This window comes from Juglans microcarpa x Juglans regia, chromosome 6S, assembly GCF_004785595.1.
Source record: "Juglans microcarpa x Juglans regia isolate MS1-56 chromosome 6S, Jm3101_v1.0, whole genome shotgun sequence".
NCBI lineage: Eukaryota > Viridiplantae > Streptophyta > Magnoliopsida > Fagales > Juglandaceae > Juglans > Juglans microcarpa x Juglans regia.
The window spans coordinates 14,376,456-14,395,574 of NC_054605.1; the positions used below are offsets into that span (position 1 = coordinate 14,376,456).

The 19,119-nt window shown below is 34.7% G+C and overlaps 2 protein-coding genes across 2 annotated transcripts; one reads left to right on the forward strand and one right to left on the reverse strand.

The window, feature by feature from the left end:
* The first annotated feature begins 3,378 nt into the window (after positions 1–3,378).
* Positions 3,379–7,867, forward strand: LOC121236994 (protein NUCLEAR FUSION DEFECTIVE 4-like). Its single transcript, XM_041133542.1, has 3 exons — positions 3,379–3,812; positions 5,770–6,713; positions 7,093–7,867. Exons 1-3 carry the CDS (start codon positions 3,504–3,506, stop codon positions 7,571–7,573), a joined length of 1,734 nt encoding a protein of 577 aa, XP_040989476.1. The 5' UTR covers positions 3,379–3,503; the 3' UTR covers positions 7,574–7,867.
* Positions 7,868–8,924: 1,057 nt separating this feature from the next.
* On the reverse strand, positions 8,925–17,724 carry LOC121236993 (DNA (cytosine-5)-methyltransferase 1-like). Its single transcript, XM_041133541.1, has 12 exons — positions 17,152–17,724; positions 14,436–15,927; positions 12,500–14,009; positions 12,162–12,326; positions 11,776–11,974; positions 11,569–11,680; positions 11,339–11,486; positions 11,033–11,230; positions 10,301–10,579; positions 10,009–10,170; positions 9,690–9,908; positions 8,925–9,354 (listed from the first exon to the last, which is right to left on the reverse strand). The coding sequence occupies exons 1-12, from the start codon at positions 17,258–17,260 to the stop codon at positions 9,217–9,219; spliced, it is 4,731 nt and encodes a 1,576-aa protein (XP_040989475.1). The 5' UTR covers positions 17,261–17,724; the 3' UTR covers positions 8,925–9,216.
* Between the last annotated feature and the right edge of the window lie 1,395 nt (positions 17,725–19,119).

Consider the following 19,119-nt stretch of genomic DNA (forward strand, 5'->3'; position numbering starts at 1 on the left):
GTTACGTATTTCCTATTCACAATTTAATTTGATTGAATACAGAGCACAGATTTCAATTTATAGAAAAATTACACCGAGATAAAATAATCTAAATATTTCGATTATTATGAAAATCAAATGATATTATCCTAAAAATATCACTAGATCATATTTAAAATAATCAAACTCTTGATTTGATATCATCCTAAACAAAAATATCCAAATGATCATAAACATTTTGCAAGCAATTTTTAAGAATAATAACTTAGTGAGGAAAAAAAGGAAGAAATAAAATACGTTACCAAAAACCCAGTACCACTTATTATCATGATGAAATTCTAGTCATTTTAGGATTGCATGAACCCTAGTTTCATCATATGGCCTGTCAGATAAGATTGTAATTCCATATTTTTGGTCTGATTTTTTTTTTTTTCTCTCTGCATAGAAATAAATGTATTTTTTTTATAATATTTGTGAGAGATGGAGATTTATACGGTCGAAGATTATTGTATTTTTTTTTAATAAATATTGTTATATTTATAAAGGAATTATACATAACAATTTCACAAATTGATATTATTTCATTTAATCTGTTTGATCTATTTTATAATTTAATAAATCACATTAAATCATATTAATTTATAAAATTATTTTTAAATAATTTTTTTGTGATTGGAGTATTTTTCTTATTAAATACTAACGGATAAAAAAACGTTACGATCGACCCTTAGCTGGCAGCAATGTTTGAAATCACCACCGACCTTTGATACTATACTTTCAACGTTAAGAAATCCTCTGAAACTAGTGTTTTCACTTTACTTTCAACCTTTTTTAATGATGTTCGGTCTTTTCTCGATCTATGGGTGGCTCTACAGTAACTGCTGTGGCTCCAGCCGAGGCTCTGCTAGTGTATTTTGAATGTTTTTTTTTTTTTTTAATTTTTGTTATATGTATTTTTTTAATATTTTTAAAAATAATAAAAAATTTACAACATTATTAAAACACACCTCCTTAATTACGAAGTAAAAAAAAATTTTAAAATAAGTTGCACTAATAATATGTGATTTCATATTAGAGATTTTATTAATTATCTTATTTAAAAAGTAATTTTACTAATGATCATTTTATATATAATCATTTCATCATCCTATAATGTAATATTAAATGATTAAAAAATTATTTAGTATGTTTCAAATTTTCAGTAATCATTTAATTTCACGTCATTAACATCATAAAATGTTGAAATGATGATAAATTTTAAAAGAGTAATTCTATATATAATCGTGAAATGTGTAAATGTCGGGCAATTTTTTTCTTTTTAAAAAAGAGTAGAGTCCACTATTAAAAATTTAATTTTTTTCACGTGAATCTTATATTTTATTTATTTTTTTTAAAACGATTATACGATAATTACATAATTTATGATTATAAATATATTTTCTTATTCTGAAAATAATATTAAAGAAAAATTCTTTATATTATACTGATCTCATCCTACTTTTACTCTGCTATAATGAGATATATTATCATCAATTTTCAAAGTTTAAAAAAGTTAAAGAAATGATCAGAGAAATGATTAAAAAAATCATATTTTCGAGAGGAGACAAGAGTCCACGAAGAGTTTAGTACATTGTACTATTACTTAATAAAAAAAATTATATTCTTAAGTTAGAGCATATTTAGTAAAATTAAAATATTTATATTTCATAATTTGATTTGCATGATAAATTTTAAAATTTAAATATTATAAATTAAATCTTATAATTTAATTAAGAATTATACTACTCACCATCTTAATTTTTACTATCTTTTTATCATTTTATGATGTGGTATTAGGTGATTAAAAATTATTTATTATATTTTACTTGTAAATTTATCATCTAATGTCACATTATGAAATGATAGAAAGATGATAAAAGTTAAAATGATGAATATATATATTTTTTAATTAATATGACTCCGACTCAAAAATTAAATAATTTAAAAAAATATTAACATGCGATTGCCCCCACGTGACCTCCACACAAACACGTGAAAGAGGAATCAGGAATTATAGAGAAAACAAAGCAAAGAAACACAAGACCTTTTCTTTCGGTTTTCGTTCCCCTCCACAGAACAAGCAAGCTTTACGAAGCGATGAATCTGAATAAGCACGTGTACGAAGATCAAGGGAGTAGTGGTGTGGTGATCACAAGGATATCTCTGACTCTGACCATTCAATGCTCCTTCCATCACATGCTGCCACGTGAAAGCTAGAGATAAGCCCTGATTACATTTTGTATGTACCAGGCCACCAGCCAATACGTCATTCGTTCTAACCAGTTAACCGAATTTCGTCGGTGCCACTAGAACCACCGGTTTGGAAAAAGAATTTAAAAATCTTTTACATTTTCAATAAAAATATATTCATATTAGTGTCACGTCTTAACTAAAAACAGAAATGATGTTTATAATTAAAAAAATTATATTTATTATTTTCATACACTATAAATTATATTTTTTTATTTTTTCTTTTACTAAATATATATAGTATATAGATGATAAATAGAAAATTTAATAAATTTAAGAAAAATAAAACAAAAAAAAATTGATGTGTGATGTATGGAAATGATGAATAGTAAAACTTAATTAATTATAAAATGTGCAAGAATTATACATTTATTTTTAAAAATATTAGTAAATACAAAATTTATATAAAAATAATTAATTTTTTATTTTTTTAAAAAAATACTTTTCATATACACAATTCATAACTATAATTTTATTAAAAATAATTTGCCCCACCTCTGGAAAGGGAGTATATGGCGCTGCTTGTGAATTTCGACCACCTACATGAATTGTCTTCGGATGGACACTTGTCAATTGATGGTGATTATTCCAACTTTCTCTAAAGGAGGGGGTTACTATACGAGTGACAGTGACCACTTAACAGTAGTTAAAATTAAAAATTTAAACATTTATTTAAAAAAAAATGGGACAGAAGTGCGGGCTGTTGAGACTCGGCGTTAGGTAGGGTAGGGTCGGGTTACTATGTCGCTTTATTTTTACCGCGGCGTACTGTCGTGGTGTTTTTTTTATTTTATATATTTAAATATTTTTAAAAAATAAAAAATATTTAAAAATATTTAAAATTACTTTCTTAATTATTAAATAAAACTTACTTTTTTTTTTTTTTTTTTTTTTACTAACGATCAAATAGAAATAAGACGGTTAAATCAAGTGGACAAAAGTAATGTTTTCTTACTACCTATGAGACGACATTTCGAGAACCCAAAAACTCATAAAATATAATTTTTTCAAAGATAAATCAAATCAAAATTAAATTCAAAATCAAATTTTAAAAAATATTATTTTATTCGATAGTTAAGTAAATTAATTGGTAGTTTATCATTTATCTATAAAATAGGCATAGACAGGGTGCTATATGCATAGAGAAAAGAAAGAAAAAACAGTTTAATTTTTGGAGGCGGGCGGGGGGGCTTCTGGTCTTGTGGTGCTAGCTGCTGCTGACATATAATAGCGTCATGCCGGGGCAGTCACGAAAATGGATGATATTGGTGGCCACCATATGGATTCAGGCATTCACCGGCACCAACTTCGATTTTTCAGCCTACTCCTCGGCTTTCAAATCTGTTCTTGGGATTTCTCAGGTGCAGCTGAATTACTTGGCCGTGGCTTCCGACCTTGGCAAGGCTTTTGGGTGGTCTTCTGGCCTGGCTTTGATGTATTTTCCCCTTTGGGTGGTGATGTTCATGGCTGCTTTCATGGGCCTCGCTGGTTATGGCACTCAGTGGCTTGTGATTAGGAGTATCATAACCTTGCCTTACTTCCTGGTATGCTCTCTCTCTCTCTCTCTCTCTCTCTCTCTACCTGATACTGGAGGCAGTACTACTTTGACAGAACAGTACCTTCAATTCATACAATTCTTTCAACCCTAAAACTGCTTAATTCTATGCTGCCAAGAACAATATTAACCAGTTAACACACTCAGCCTTGATATCATTTATTTTCTAAGATTTTAGGAGCACTGCACTTCTTCTTCTACTGTCCTTCTACCCTCTTTTATTTTCCTGGTTTATGAGCTGCAGTACTTGGTGGGATTTCAGATTTTCGGACATTTTCATAAAATAGTACTGCTAAGAAAAGAGAGTTACTTCTTGGTAATACTATTTTAACGTTGAGTTGAGTTTGATTAAATTGATTTCTTTATAAATAATAAATACATTTAAATATATTTATAGAAAATTAAAAAAAAAATTACGAGTGTCATAAATTTTGAGTTAAATAATATTTATGATTTAAGAGTTGAATAAATAAGTATTGGAGAGAAGTCTCGATCAGGAAATTTATATTTAATCAAACTCGAAATTATTTTTCTTTCTTTCAATGGATCGATAAGAAATCCATACAATTAAGTTACAAAGACTACCAAGTGATTGCCAATTAATTTCCCATGTACGTAGGACCTCCCCCTGCTGATGTGTCGAGCTACCAACGGTTTATATTTATCTCTTTTTCCTTTTTTTTTTTTTTTTTTTTTCTTTCGTTGAAAATTGTGATTGAGATGTAAGCACCTAATATTATTATTTTTGTCTGAATTTTTTTTTTTTTTTTTTTTGTGTGGATATGATTAATAGAGATGTTAAGATGGAAGGGTTTTTATAGCACTTTTTGGTAGCTCGAGACCTGGACTGGTAGTTGGGAACAAAGTTTGTGAGAGAGGAATGACCGATGCTGACAAAGTTGTTGTTGACGTTTATGCTACTTTTAATTGCTGATAGGTATTTTAAAAAGCAGACCCATCCATAAAAATTATACAAAATTAAACTTGACATAACGCAAGTACACGTGATTTATTAAATTTATTTTATAATAAAAATAATTTTATAATTTGACATATCACGTTAAATCACATCAATATATAAATTTTATTTTTATATATTTCCTTTGTTGTTTTTCTATTTTTTTTAGACAGAGATCATCAGTTTGAGTTGCAATATTCAGTATTATTTTGGGCTGATCTTGTTCATGTTTTATAAGGTTCATGGCATTAATCTAGCTAGCTTGTTCATATCATGGACTGGGCGTTTTGAAGGACAGTTGCCTAAAGTTCCAAGAGTACTAGTGGAATGGTGGCTGAAAATTGGAATTTTTAATATCTCTGTCAGCCCCTCGGTTCTCCCATATATATAGTCATGGCTAATATTTCGTTGAACTAAAAAAGAAAAAAAAAAAAAAAAACATGTTTTTCTTTGAAAATTTGAAGTTTAAAAAAGTAGTAATGATATTTTAGGTCCTATTTGGATAGTGATTTCATCTCATTTCATAATTACAAATTTTTCAAATATCAAAAGAATAATAATATTAAAAAATAATATTTTAATAATATTTTATTCAACTTTCATCTAAAATCATTTTATCTCATTATCCAAATCGCAGTTATTTTATTCTTAAGTCGGTGAATATTGTACAATACATCATCCACATCACTTAAATGATAAGATTTATAAGATTTAAATTTTAAAATTTATCTTTTAAATTAAATTATGTCACGTAAATATAAGTGTAGAGTAGAAAATTAGAATAACAGTACTCTTAACAAATATGGTAAGTAGTTGTTGCCTTTTGTTTTAATGATCATCATGATCATGTTCTTGCTGGTACGTACCTCATCAAATTTGTTTCTGCACTTCTACTACTACTACTCTAGCTAGCTAGCTAGCACCATGCATGCAGGAAGAACTTTAATCAAATATGTTAAGTATTTTCACTCTCGCATGCATCATGCAGGTCTTTCTTCTGTGTTTGTTGGCCGGGTGTAGCATCTGCTGGTTCAACACTGTATGTTTTGTTCTTTGCAACAAAAACTTTCCTGCTAATCGACCCCTTGCAATCTCACTCACAGTAAGCTTCAATGGTGTAAGTGCAGCCTTATACACTCTTGCTGCTAGTGCAATTGACTCCTCCTCTGATGCTCTCTATCTTCTTTTAAATGCCCTCATTCCTCTGATCACTTCTATTGTATCACTAATCCCAATTCTCCGGCAACCGCCTCTGGATCCTCTTCTTCCCGACGCCGTTCGCCGGGACTCCCTTATATTTCTGTTCTTGAATTTCTTAGCAGTCATCACTGGCATTTACCTTCTTCTCTTTGGTTCCTCTACCTCGGATACTACAGCAGCTCGTCTCCTTTTTAGTGGAGCCATTGCCCTCCTAATTTTCCCTTTGTGTATCCCTGGTGTTGTCTATGCTAAACATTGGTTTCATCGCACCATTCATTCTAGCTTCCGCCTTCAAGGCTCTGCATTCGTTCTTATTGATTCAGAGGATCTTGAACTGCATAAAGAGCTTCTTTCCCGTCAAGGTAGTAGTATTGTCCCTCTTGGAAATGGATCCTTCTCTCACCTTTTAAACGAAAATAGAACTGTGGATATCACCAGCCAGCAGAAAGCTGGGGAAGTTCAATGGTGTTGTCAGAGATTAATATACAAGGATCAGTTGGCAATGCTCGGGGAAGAGCACACAGCACGAATCCTAGTACAAAGGCTAGATTTTTGGCTATACTATGTTGCTTATTTTTGTGGAGGTACAATCGGACTTGTGTACAGTAACAATCTAGGACAAATAGCGCAGTCGCTGGGACAAAGTTCAGACACCACGACTCTCCTTACGCTCTATTCATCGTTCTCCTTCTTTGGCCGATTGCTTTCAGCTGCACCAGACTACATACGTGCGTAAGTAATCATGACAACTATTGCTTAACCAGTACTGCTTACTTTTAGGAAAAAAAAAAGAGGGTAAAGATAGTTGCAAAAAAAATCAACATGGATCGAGGATGTTTTTTTTTGTTTTTTTTTTTGAAGGTAGAACAAACTCCGTTCATTCATAAACGGGACATTACAACTTTAACCTGAGACATACAGAATACAAACTAATTATTGCTTTTAAGGCGCTCCAATACACCAATTTCTTTGTGACTGATATGGTTTAGTCCATTGCTATAACTCTACTAATAAACCATCTAAGAGACAACAATCTGTCATACGACAGATTTAACAAACCTCACATTCTGTCTCAAGACAGAATTAAACAACACCACTATTACTTGTGCAGGAAGTTTTATTTCGCGAGGACTGGATGGCTGGCCATTGCACTTTTGCCAACCCCAATTGCTTTCTGCTTGCTAGCAGCATCAGGCAGTGGGGAAGCACTGCATGTAGGCACTGCACTGGTTGGCTTGAGCTCCGGATTCATCTTTGCTGCTGCTGTATCAATTACATCAGAGCTTTTTGGACCCAACAGCGTAGGTGTCAACCACAACATTGTAATCACCAATATCCCAATCGGGTCTCTCGTATATGGCTGTCTTGCTGCTCTAGTTTATGATGCAAACATAAGCTCTGGTTTAGGGAACATAATGTCAGATTCGGATGATCAAGTATGCATGGGAAGGCAGTGCTATTTCTTGACATTCGTTTGGTGGGGATGCATATCAGTTCTGGGACTAGCTTGTAGTGTGCTGTTGTTCTTAAGAACCAAACATGCTTATGACCTCTTTGAACAGAACCGGATCATAGCAGCACAAGAATATTAATAAATTTTGCTTGACTAGAGGCATGCACGTACTTAAGATGGTTCAAGCAGACAGGTACGTATGAAAAGGCTCGAACCGGTACAGCTATATATCATCTTTGTGTACTTGTATTCGGGTCCTTCAAAACAAAACAAAACAAAAATTCAAAGAAAATTGTTTATTTATATATGTTACTAAGCTAGGGGAGAGAGAGAGAGAGAGATGTTGACACTCAATGTTGGATGGAGTAGTACTGCCTCCTTTGAGAAAGTTTTTACCATAAAGAACTTGAGGAAATGAAAAATTATTATTATTGATTGGTGTTGTATATGTAAGAATAAGTGTAAATATGTGGACTATTTATTATTTCATTGCAAGGTGGAGAGGGCCATTTGGGATATCAATGTTTATATAAAGACTAATTGTATGGGTACGTAGTGCCTGGGAAGGTCCGGAGTGTCCTTAATTATACCAGTTGGAGAAGTGTATAAGGTAATCTCCAAATCGCAGTAGTACTATGAAAGAGAGTTCCGCAGAATGACCGGAGTTATAACTTTATATAATGATTTCAATTGAGCTAGTTTTCATAATTTTCTGATGGATATTTTTTGGGAGCCTCTTGTTCTTCTCTTTGGGTTTTGATTTCGTTTTATTTTAATGGGAAACAAACAAATTTATTTTTGTGCACTTGAAATTGCAGCAAGAGCACTAGGGGCTTCAGCATTGGGGGTTGCAGAATCAGAGATGCAAACTCCACCTTAGGGAGAGAGAGAGAGAGAACCCATTAAAGCGTACTTAAAAGATTTGAGATGAAATGATTTAGATAAAAATTAAAAAAAATATTGTTAAAATATTATTTTTAATATTATTATTATTTTAAATTTGAAAAAATTAAATTATTTATTATATTTGATTTTAAATTTTGATAAAATTGTAATGATGAAATGTGATATTTTTTTAATCCAAACAGGGCTTTAATATTCTTGGAATGTGAGTAAACACACGTTGGGAAATAATTGGAAAAATAATGATTCCTCGTAATATGGCATTCCCAATTTTGGATTATTCTTAAGAGCAATTGAAGAATCATTTGTTTTCCCATAAAGCATGCTTATATATTCAATATGAACTACATCAGGTTTTTCGATTTTTGTTTTTTGTTTTTTGTTTTTTTTTTCTCATTTCAACAAGTGCAAATATATATATATATAAGAGAAAAAATCATATATTAACAAAACTTCTTGGTCAAATAGTAGCATAAAAGTTCATTAAACCTAAAACTACTATACCTAAATATTTCAGCTGCAGGTGGGCTTGGCCTTCTGAGAACTTTTGCAGAACACCGAAAAAAAAATAAAAAAAGCAATAATAATACAGTAATCCTGATAATTCAAATCATTAAATAATGATTTATCGTCCCTTGTTTGAGATAATAAGCCACTCGATCGAACGAGCAACATAACAAGTGCGACTTGAATTATGCAGTGTTATTGTGGATAACACTGAAATTATGCAATACTTTATCTTTCAAGTAAAAAAAAAAAAAAAAGCCATCGAATTAGGCAGAAGTATCCACATTAATTTGTCCATCCTTTGGGAAGAAAGATGTATTTGCTTTGTGCATCGGTCAATCCAAAAGACAATGCAAGATGATCACTGATACACTATGTAGACCTCTTACTGTCCACAGCTTCCTTCAGTTTTCTCCCCAGGGCGTATGCCAGAGGAGGAGGTACAGCATTTCCAATCTGCCTGTGCTTGTGTTGGATATTACCAGCAAACTGGTACCTATCTGGGAAACCCTGCATTGGATTCAGTTCTTGAGTAACTTGTTTGGATTGTAAACTTGTTAGCTCAATAAATCTTGTTATTACTGTCATGCATGCATGTCCATATTCCCAAATATTTCTCAGAAGCCAGAATTACTAGGCTTAGTTTCGGGAAGGAGTAAAAGGTTTCTTCACTCACATTTTCTTTTTCCTGGCTTGAGCATAGATCTTTGACTTAATCACATCTTATAGTTAATTCAAATAAACTTTAATTCATCAAAATGATTTCCTTCCCTTTTTTGAAACCCATTCTTCTAGTTTTTTATCATGGCAATTAGTGAGACCAAAGGAGATGGAATTCTTCTTACTTGCGATCGAGCACATTCACGAACTGTGAGGATCCTGTCCTGATCGGGGTGAAAACACATCCCCACCTTACCCATTGGTTGAGGGTCTGTGATGGAAGTTGGGAAGTTCCCTTCCCAATCCAACCTTCCAAACAGCCCCTTCCATTGATTGTGTCGCTTAGCTGTGTTAGGCAGGCACCATGGTATCAAATCAACAATCTGTCCAGTAGACAGCTTCACCTGCATTTTATTGAAATAGCATTTACAAAACTATTTAAGGCCAACACATACAGGCAGTAGGCCAATAACAACCTCAGAACTCCAGTAGTTATGTTTGTACCTTTTCATCCGGAAGGTCATGCCAATCTGCACCAGGTCGCTTTGGAATTTTCTGACACCGAATAAGATTGAGCTCATTCATTTCTTTTGATATATGATCAGTCAAGACAGCCATATTCCCTCGAATTTTCTTTTGAAACCATGAGGCAGGGTCATTTTCATACTGAGCAACAAAAAGTCAGAAGTCAGACAATCCATATTTGCTCTGGCTCAAGGCCAGTTATCAGTTAGGGTGAAGGTATACATAAATTGTATATTTCTACATTTCTTTTGGTCTATTATATTAAATATACCTCTAAATTTATCTTAGCGGCACCATTCCCTACAGCTGGGAGATCACCAATTGTATCTCTTACAGTTATTGCACGGAAAGGGGCTCCATTTGCAGTACTTCGGACTGCAGCATACTGCAAATTTCCTGACAATGTTACTCTCAACTCCGGGGCAGCAAAGACGTGCATTGGCTCTGGCCACTCTGGGAGCATCTCTTCAGGGGAGGCTGCCCATATAAATGCACGTTTTCTTGACTGTGAAACACCATAAGCTCCAGCTTCCAGAATACCAAACCTCACCTTATACAAACAAAACCAACATCCATAAGATCCACACAGACATGCAAATGAACCCACATGCAAACAGATGCAAACATATACCACTCAGATACAGACATGATCGACTTATATTTTATGATATATATACATATGTTTTTTTTTATTGGCACTGACTGTCCGAGAACAGCGTTCCGACATACAGGTCCTTAACAAAGAGTTTCCTGCAAGTGTATCTCAAGTAATTCAAGGGAAAAATCACCCAATCCAATAGACCCTAGAGATTATTTGCACCAGAGGGATTCCAACCTTGAACCTTTACCACTTAAGCCAACCCCTTGGGGTTTATATATATATATATATATATATATATATATATATTATGCATGATGGTCCATTTACATATCTATATATGTAAAACACAGATGAATGTATGTATGCTTAAAAAATATACATCAGAAGTGATGCAATATCTACCTGATAACCCATCTCAAGGAGTGAGGAAAGAGTTAAACGAAATGTCTGTCCTTTATTGAAAGACACAAAGTTCCTCACATTCTCTAGAAGGAAGTACTTTGGCCTAAAGTAATCAGCAAAGGATAAGAATGCCAAGATCATTTCGCACTGAACTGTACTCCAAGTGCTTTGATTGAACCTATTCATTCCCGAGAAACCCTGAAAGAAATGTGGCTTTCGTTAAGTTTCTTGTTGATAAAGGCTCAAAGGTTTATCACATATCAACAGAAACTGGATAGGAGGAAAAGAAGCAAACATCTGGCAAACCTGACATGGAGGTCCACCATTGATGAAATCCACTTGCCCTGGAAGTGGCAAATCATTAATCTCCTTCTCACTAAGAGCTGCAGCTAACTCTGCAGCTTCAGAAGTTGAGATACAGTCATCAGCATCCCCACACTTCCCCATCACAGCCCTGTAGTACAAAAGAATGACAGGTCACTCAAAAATTACAGAAGCGGGGGGTCAAAAGGAATTATGTCAACACATTTGTTTACCTAAGAATCACGTTGCAGTTATTAATGAACATCACTGACTCTGGATGATTGAGTTTAAAGGCATCTCCAGCAGGTTCTTCATACTCAATTGCCCACTTGGTTAATGAGGCACCTGCATTGATGGATGACAATTAATGAAAATCATGAGGTGCTTTAATATAGCAATTGGAAGAAAAAATACATCAGAAAAAAAGAGATTGAGTTTACCAGACTGCTGCAATCCCTCTGACAAGCCACCACAACCAGCAAATATATCTAATGTTGCCAACCGATTCTCCCAAGACGCTTCTCTTTGCTTCTCATATTCTAAATCCTCTCCTTCTTTGCACTTGCCCTTTTTCTTTCTAGATGCAGCAACACCATCCGCATCCCCAGTTGAGTATCTTAGTTTTATATGAGATGGCAACTGTCCCCGAGAAAGAGGAAGAAAATTTATACTCCAACAGAGTAAAGTTTTTTTGTACATCCAGTAAATGGTCTGGTAATATTACTTGCAGAAGTTGAAGCTATTTTGAAATCATAAAATAACACCATTTCCATGTATTGATCAAATTTGTAAATGAGATACAAGACGAGTGGAGAAATCCGGGTACCTGCTTGAGGGACCCTTTAGAAGGATCATACATATATTCACAGAAGAAAATGTGTTGGGAGATAGCAGGAGCAACACATGCCAGAACATCATACTTCTTTCGGACTTCACATTTACCTTCTATGTTTTCGATAGCCATAACATGTGTTTCTTCACTGAAATAGACCTAACAATTTGAACAATGAAAATACCTTAAGAGAAAAGGTTACAAGAAATCAAGGATGGAAATGCAGGTGAATTCGTAAAACATTCACCAAGAAAATAAAAAAATGACAAAGAAACCTCATAGAGGTATTCCATGTACTTCGAATAACATGAGTTTCTTAAAGGAGCTCTTACTTCCTGAATGTCAGAGCAGTATGCCTTCTCAACTGAAATGTCTTCTGGTCTGAAAAATCTTCTAACTTTAACCTTTGTAGATTTATCTTCAAGTCTTTTAGCTTCACTTGTGACAATAATCTCCAGCACTTGGCACACAACATAAGGTTTCAAACCCACATTCCTTCCACTCTTGAAAGTCAGATGCTCCAGACTTTCCACCACAAAGTTATGGGGGCTGACATAGATATAATCATGAACAGAGTACTCAGTTCCCCTGTACATGAAACCAGTCTGACGTGAATTTAATTTAAAAGTTTCCTTGTCCTCCTGTGCTTCTCTTATTTTGCAAGAGTGGCAAAAGCCTGACCCGAGACCCATAGTTTCATAGGGAATACTAACAAAAGCACCTTTATCAGGATAATACAAGCTTTTACAGTAATATTCAAGTGGCAACCCCTTTCTCTTCCTCTCTTCTGCTCGTGCTCTATCAATTTTATCAGCATTAGCATTATCCTTCCTATGTTGATGACCCCATTGCACTAAGCGAACATCCACAACAACTGTTTGTTTAACATTCTCCAATCCCAAGGTCATGCACTCATTTGTCAGAAATAGCTCCCTCTCATTAGCAGCGTTGCCAAGAACAGTCTGAGATCCTTGCTGCAAAATTCTGCCATGGAACATTTTGCTTCCATCTGATGCTTGAAACATGAATTCAACAAAATAGATAATGGGAAGGTCCAATGATTCATTTTCTTCCATTAAAACAGCACCCCCTACAGCAATTGCATCACCATGAACAATGGCTTTTTTATAACACACTTCACCAGTGGATGTTTTTCCGACAGGCTTCCCATCCCAGTTTATTTCCTTATTCATGGAGCATAATTTAGTTGTTCTTGAGACTGTAAGAGGTTTCTGAGTCCCCTCTGAAAATAATAACTTATTGTCTTCACAATCATCTTCTTCATTTTCCTCTTGCTCCTCAACGTCTTCCTCGTCTTTCAAATCACAAGTAATTTCTTCTTGTAGATCATCTGGTGAGTAATTTGAATAGTACTCCCCCCAAATTCTGTTTATTAGTCTAGTTGTTGTAGCCTGCATAACCTTCCTCTTGGATTGCACAGGTGCCATTGCTGCTCTTGGATTCAAATTTGATTCAATCTTTTGCACTATCTTTTTCTTCTTCAATAACCATTTAGTATGATGTCTCTCCTCCATTTTCTTTGTAAGACCAATCACAAATGCACACCTTTTAATCTTCTCATCTGGAAATTCTGCAAATAGCTGCAGTATTATCTGTCCATGGACAACTACATATCTTTCAACAGCTGCTGGATCAGAAGAAACGTATGCCCAATGGTCCTTCTTGAACTCAGACAGTCTCTTGATGACATCTGCAAAAGAAAGTCGAGCAACTCGGCTCTGTTCCTTCAACAATGTGATGATACTTACAGCAAGCCTGGCTGTTCTCAAAACTGGTTCGTACCAACGAGCATACTGCTCTGATGGCTTACCAAGTCGATACCTAATGAAGATCAGAGAAATCAGACACACATCATTGACATATATTTCATGTTATTTTGAATTCCTTTTCCTTTAATTTTTCCCCTGCTTGGGCACAAAGCCAGAAAGCTATTCCTAAATCTTCCAAATGTGCATAGATATTCATGAATAGCCCATTAATTTTTTGATAAGTATGAATATCTCATTAATTGTAGCAAAACGGTTCTCTAATTACAAATACTTGCAACATCAACACAACTTTTAGAATGAAATAATTTCCACATCCATAATCATTCGTGAGTGTATCTCACTAGTTCATTAAAATTCCAAACTACATGTGCACACACACACCCACAGAATTAATTTCAGTCAGTAACTTCTAAAGCAAAAGATATGTAGTAGCTGGAAATTATCCCCACTGTTTAGTCAGAGAAAAGATGCATCATACCAGGCCATGTCTGTACGGATCGAAATGAAAACCATTGATGACCCAAATTCAATCATCCATTCCTTTATTGCACTTAAATAAATTGGAATCCCATCAGCATCCTGTGCTCTTGAACCACATGAAGAAGACTGACCAGGGTTGGCATCAAGACAAAATCCACTTCCATCATCAGAAGTCATAACCCCTGACCCAAAGATGGTGACATCAATATCTGTACACGGTTTCATTGGAAGAAGTTCCAAGGAAATTAACCTTGAATCTGAATTGTAGAGTGACCAATTATGAAGCATGCTTCGAGGAAGTTCATCATTGTCACATATCATATCACCGTCAAAAATTATGAACTCATCAGTTTCTTCTACAGAGTTCTTGTAATAAGCAGGCAGAGGGTAGTCATTGGCAATTTCATCTTCATTAATTTTTATGTAGAATTTGTTCGACGTATAGGAGAAACTCTGACTTTTCTTCTGCTTCATTGATTGCCAGTTCTCTTCTTCCTGCAAGAGTCTTGCTAACTTTAAATCTTCATTTTCCTCCACTGCAGATTTGGATGAACCAGATTTATTTTTTTCATCTTCATCTCCTAATTTTGAACCAATTGTTAAACTCCCACCTGTAGTTGGCGCATTTGCTTGAATAAAGCTTCCACGCTTGCTACTCTCATCTCTCAAGGCAGCAAGAACAGGCATCTCTGCAAATATCAGATCATTCTTCTTCGATGTCTCATCCAAACCTACCAATTGGTTATAGATAAACTCACCCTGAGAAATGACAAAGTCCTTGATAGATGTTGCATAAGAAAAATGCTTGCTTCCACTCATTGAACGAACAACTCCAGCAAGCAACTCATCTAGACTGGAATCAGAGTTCCCTCCAGAAGACCTTCGCAGCTTTTTGTAAACCTCAACACAAGCGCGTGCCTTTTCAAAGAAATGATCAAAAAATTTCTTGTAGCTACTTGCTGGTTTAAGGCAATCATAATCGGCAATGTCAGTTGAAAGCCATACCACTGGAGAACCATCTTCGTAACCAGAGATATCCCATGACTCTATCCGTCCAAAGCCTTCACATCTGACACCCTTTTCCTTATCCTTTTCCTTTTCCAAACTTGCTTCGAGAGGCAATATAAGACCTGAGATGTACATGTCATCAACTTCCAACATCTCAAGGGGCTGTGGAGCACCGTTTTCATCATGCAAGACAAAATCAGTTAATCTTCTATTTGGGCGTCCATCATCTTGTCTAGAAGTCAAGCGTACAGCTAGAATCTCTTCATCAGCAAATTGATCCTTCTTTGTCTCAACGACACAAGACTTCTCACATATACGAATAGATCGCTCCTTGAAATCTCTACATGCAGAAGCTCGCTTCGGCATTTTCCTAGAACCAGTTGGCTCTTCACTATCCTGAGACACATTTCGCTTCTTTTCTTTTTGGCTAGTTGTCGCTGCCTTTTTAGTGCTAGAAATGGTGCTCTTTTTTTTCTTCATTCCTGAGACAAAATAACACAAAAATCTGTTGGAGAAAGACACCTATCAACCAAAAGGGGGCACCTTCTTTTTTTTTCAAGTGCTGAAAGGGCACAGCTATAAAGTAAATTCAAACCAGATGTCTTAGAGCATTGGCATTTGATTGTGTATATCAACCAACTTGGGAATTTTTTACGTCCAACAACATCATGATGTCTAACACCTTGACCATGCTGGTTTATTTAGCAAACAATTCAATGATTAAAGTGCATCAATTAATTATATGTACATGCATTTGATTGTGCATGAGGAAGACTCACACCTGATGTTACCGTCTAACCAAAGCAAAAGAAGACCCGAGGTAGACACATAAGAGCAAACCGTATCAAACAGAATTCATGAATTCAATTGTACTTGAGGAAGACCCAAGATAGACACACCTTGGCTCTTGGTATTGCAGCAGCCTTAAACACCCAAAATCCTTAATTTAGACAAACCTTTATCAAATAAAGCAAAATCTAGCTTTACATTTCTTCCTAATTACCCAGCCACAAGTTGTCTGCACTAAAGAAATTATAGACACTAAGCATGAAAATGTCCTAATCAGGAGTGGAACCTTTGGTTTTTCCTTGTAACATTCCCAGAGGAAACGGAAAAGTTAACTAAACAAACACGCTACCGCGTTTTACTTTTTGTTTCTTTTTCTTTTCCCCTCAATTAGCGAACAAGCTCGACAATTTACCATATATTGATTCTTCAACAGGCACGCGGTCAGAGCACCAGGCTGGGCTCCTCCCACTGCTTGCGAGCTGACCATCAAAAGTTGAAAGCGTAAGTATATAAACTAGTAAAGTAAATAAAAAGTAAACGTAGATAATATACAAAAACGGAAAAACACCCACTTCCAACTTGCCCAGATAACTTACCCCTCAATATGCAGCTTATCTATTGACTTATTAAGATCCTCTGTTTCCTTACCCTATGAGTTTGACGGAGAATCAACAATAGCAAGTGATGTGTACGATTCAAAATAACAAAATCGGGTCATTTACCTTGCCCGGGCAACCAATACTTAGAATCTTAGATGAAGTATTCCATACTTATAAATTAAAATTCGTAGACAGATCAAACTTCAAAATTCCCTAATCTTCCAAAAGTCAAAAACCCAGAGCATGTTCATAAGCACAGTCCAAAAACAATAGAGTTGAGTCTCAGTGAGGTATGGAGGAGGCGAGCGACGGCCTTGCCTGAGGAATTTTTGGCCTTCTGAGCATCCAAGCCTCCTAATCCGGTCTTCTGCTCCTGCTCTTTTATTGCCATGAAGGGCCTCCCGGACTCGTCGACGGCCAGCGCCATTTCCCTCCTACTTCGATGTCACTCTTCGCTGCTTTCCGGTACCAAGAACGAAAATCAGAAACAGAGTGATCAATGCACGACAGTTGTGACGACTGAGTCTAGAAAGAGACAAAGAAGAAGCTTCAATAGGAGAGTAGACTGCAGACGAAGGGGGTTTACTGGCTCGCTCTCGTTCTTCTCCAAAGCCCTAAGATTTGGGTTCAGAGAGAAGGCCAGATGCTAGGCGTCGGCGTTGGCGTGAAAGATTGTAATACCCCCGATGAACTGTGTTAGTGTGGAGAGAAAGTGCGGGAAATAGATGGCAACAATGTGTCAAATTTTGCCTAAAAAAATTGAGAGGGAAACTAAAATTCTTTGCATTTTATACGGATTATTGGGCCGCGAGCTTGAAAACCTTTGTTTACAAAAATTTGTCAACATTTTTGTTTAGTTTTCTCACTTTTGAAAGATATGCCAACAGCACAATATATATATATATATATAAATATAATTGCTGTATAAAATTACTTATTAGAAGCTCCTCCATTGTCAATTCAATGTCTGATGCAACAACTTCAACATGAACATCTTCCATACTGGTATGGTAGACCTGTACTTTGAGAGAGATTATCATTACAGAGGTGCTCGTTATAGAGTATTTATACTTGCAAGCCGATGTAGAGAATATATTTTCTCACACTATTGATATAGTGGGATTTGATTTGCAAAACATATGACCCTTAAATGTTTCTTTTATAAAGATAATCGTTACAGAATACTTCTACTTACAAATTGGTATAGAGAATATATTCTCTCACTCTGTTGATATAGCAAGATTTGATTTATAACAAACTTTGATTCTTAAATATTTTATAAAAATCAAGTCAAATTATGCTGTTTTGTCGTCAATTCAATTCTGATGCAGAAACAACTGTAACATAAAGCCCTTCAATACTGTTATAGCATATCTGTAATTTGAGAAAGATTATCATTACAGAGGTGCTCGTTACAAAGTACTTATACTTGCAAGCCGACGTAGAGAAGATACTTTCTCACACTACTAATATAGCAGGATTTGATTTGCAAAATATATTATTTTTCTTTCTCATTACAGAGGTGCTCGTTACAGAATACTTATACTTGCAAGTCGACATAAAGAAGATACTTCCTCACACGGTTGATATAATAGAATTTGATTTGCAAAAGATATTATTTTTATATATTCTTTGCAGAGTACTTGTACTTACAAGCTGGTATAGAGAACATACTCTCTCACATTGTTGATGTAACAAGATTTGATTTACAACAAATTTGATTCTTAAATATTTTTTACAAATCAAGTCGTGCTCCTTCGTTGTCAATTCAATGTCTGATGCAACAATAACTACAACATGAAGCCATTCCACACTGTTATAGCATATCTATAATTTGAGAAAGATTATCATTATAGAGATGCTTGTTACAGAGTACTTGTACATACAAACCAGTATAGAGAACATACTCTCTCACACTGTTAACATAACAATATTTGATTTACAAACGATTTAATTTTTAAATATTTTTTTATAGATGCTTGTTAAAGAGTATTTGTACTAATTACAAGCCTATATAAAGAACATACTCTCTCACACTTTTGATATAGAAGGATTTGATTTACAAGATATTTGATTTTTAAATATTTGTTACAGAGATGCTCATTACAGAGTATTTATACTTACAAGCCAGTATAGAAAACATAAATTTGATTTTTAAATATTTTTTTACTAAGATGCTCATTACAGAGTATTTATACTTACAAGTCAATATAGAGAACATACTCTCTCACACTATTGATATAGAATGATTTGATTTACAACATATTTTGTACAAATCAAATCGTA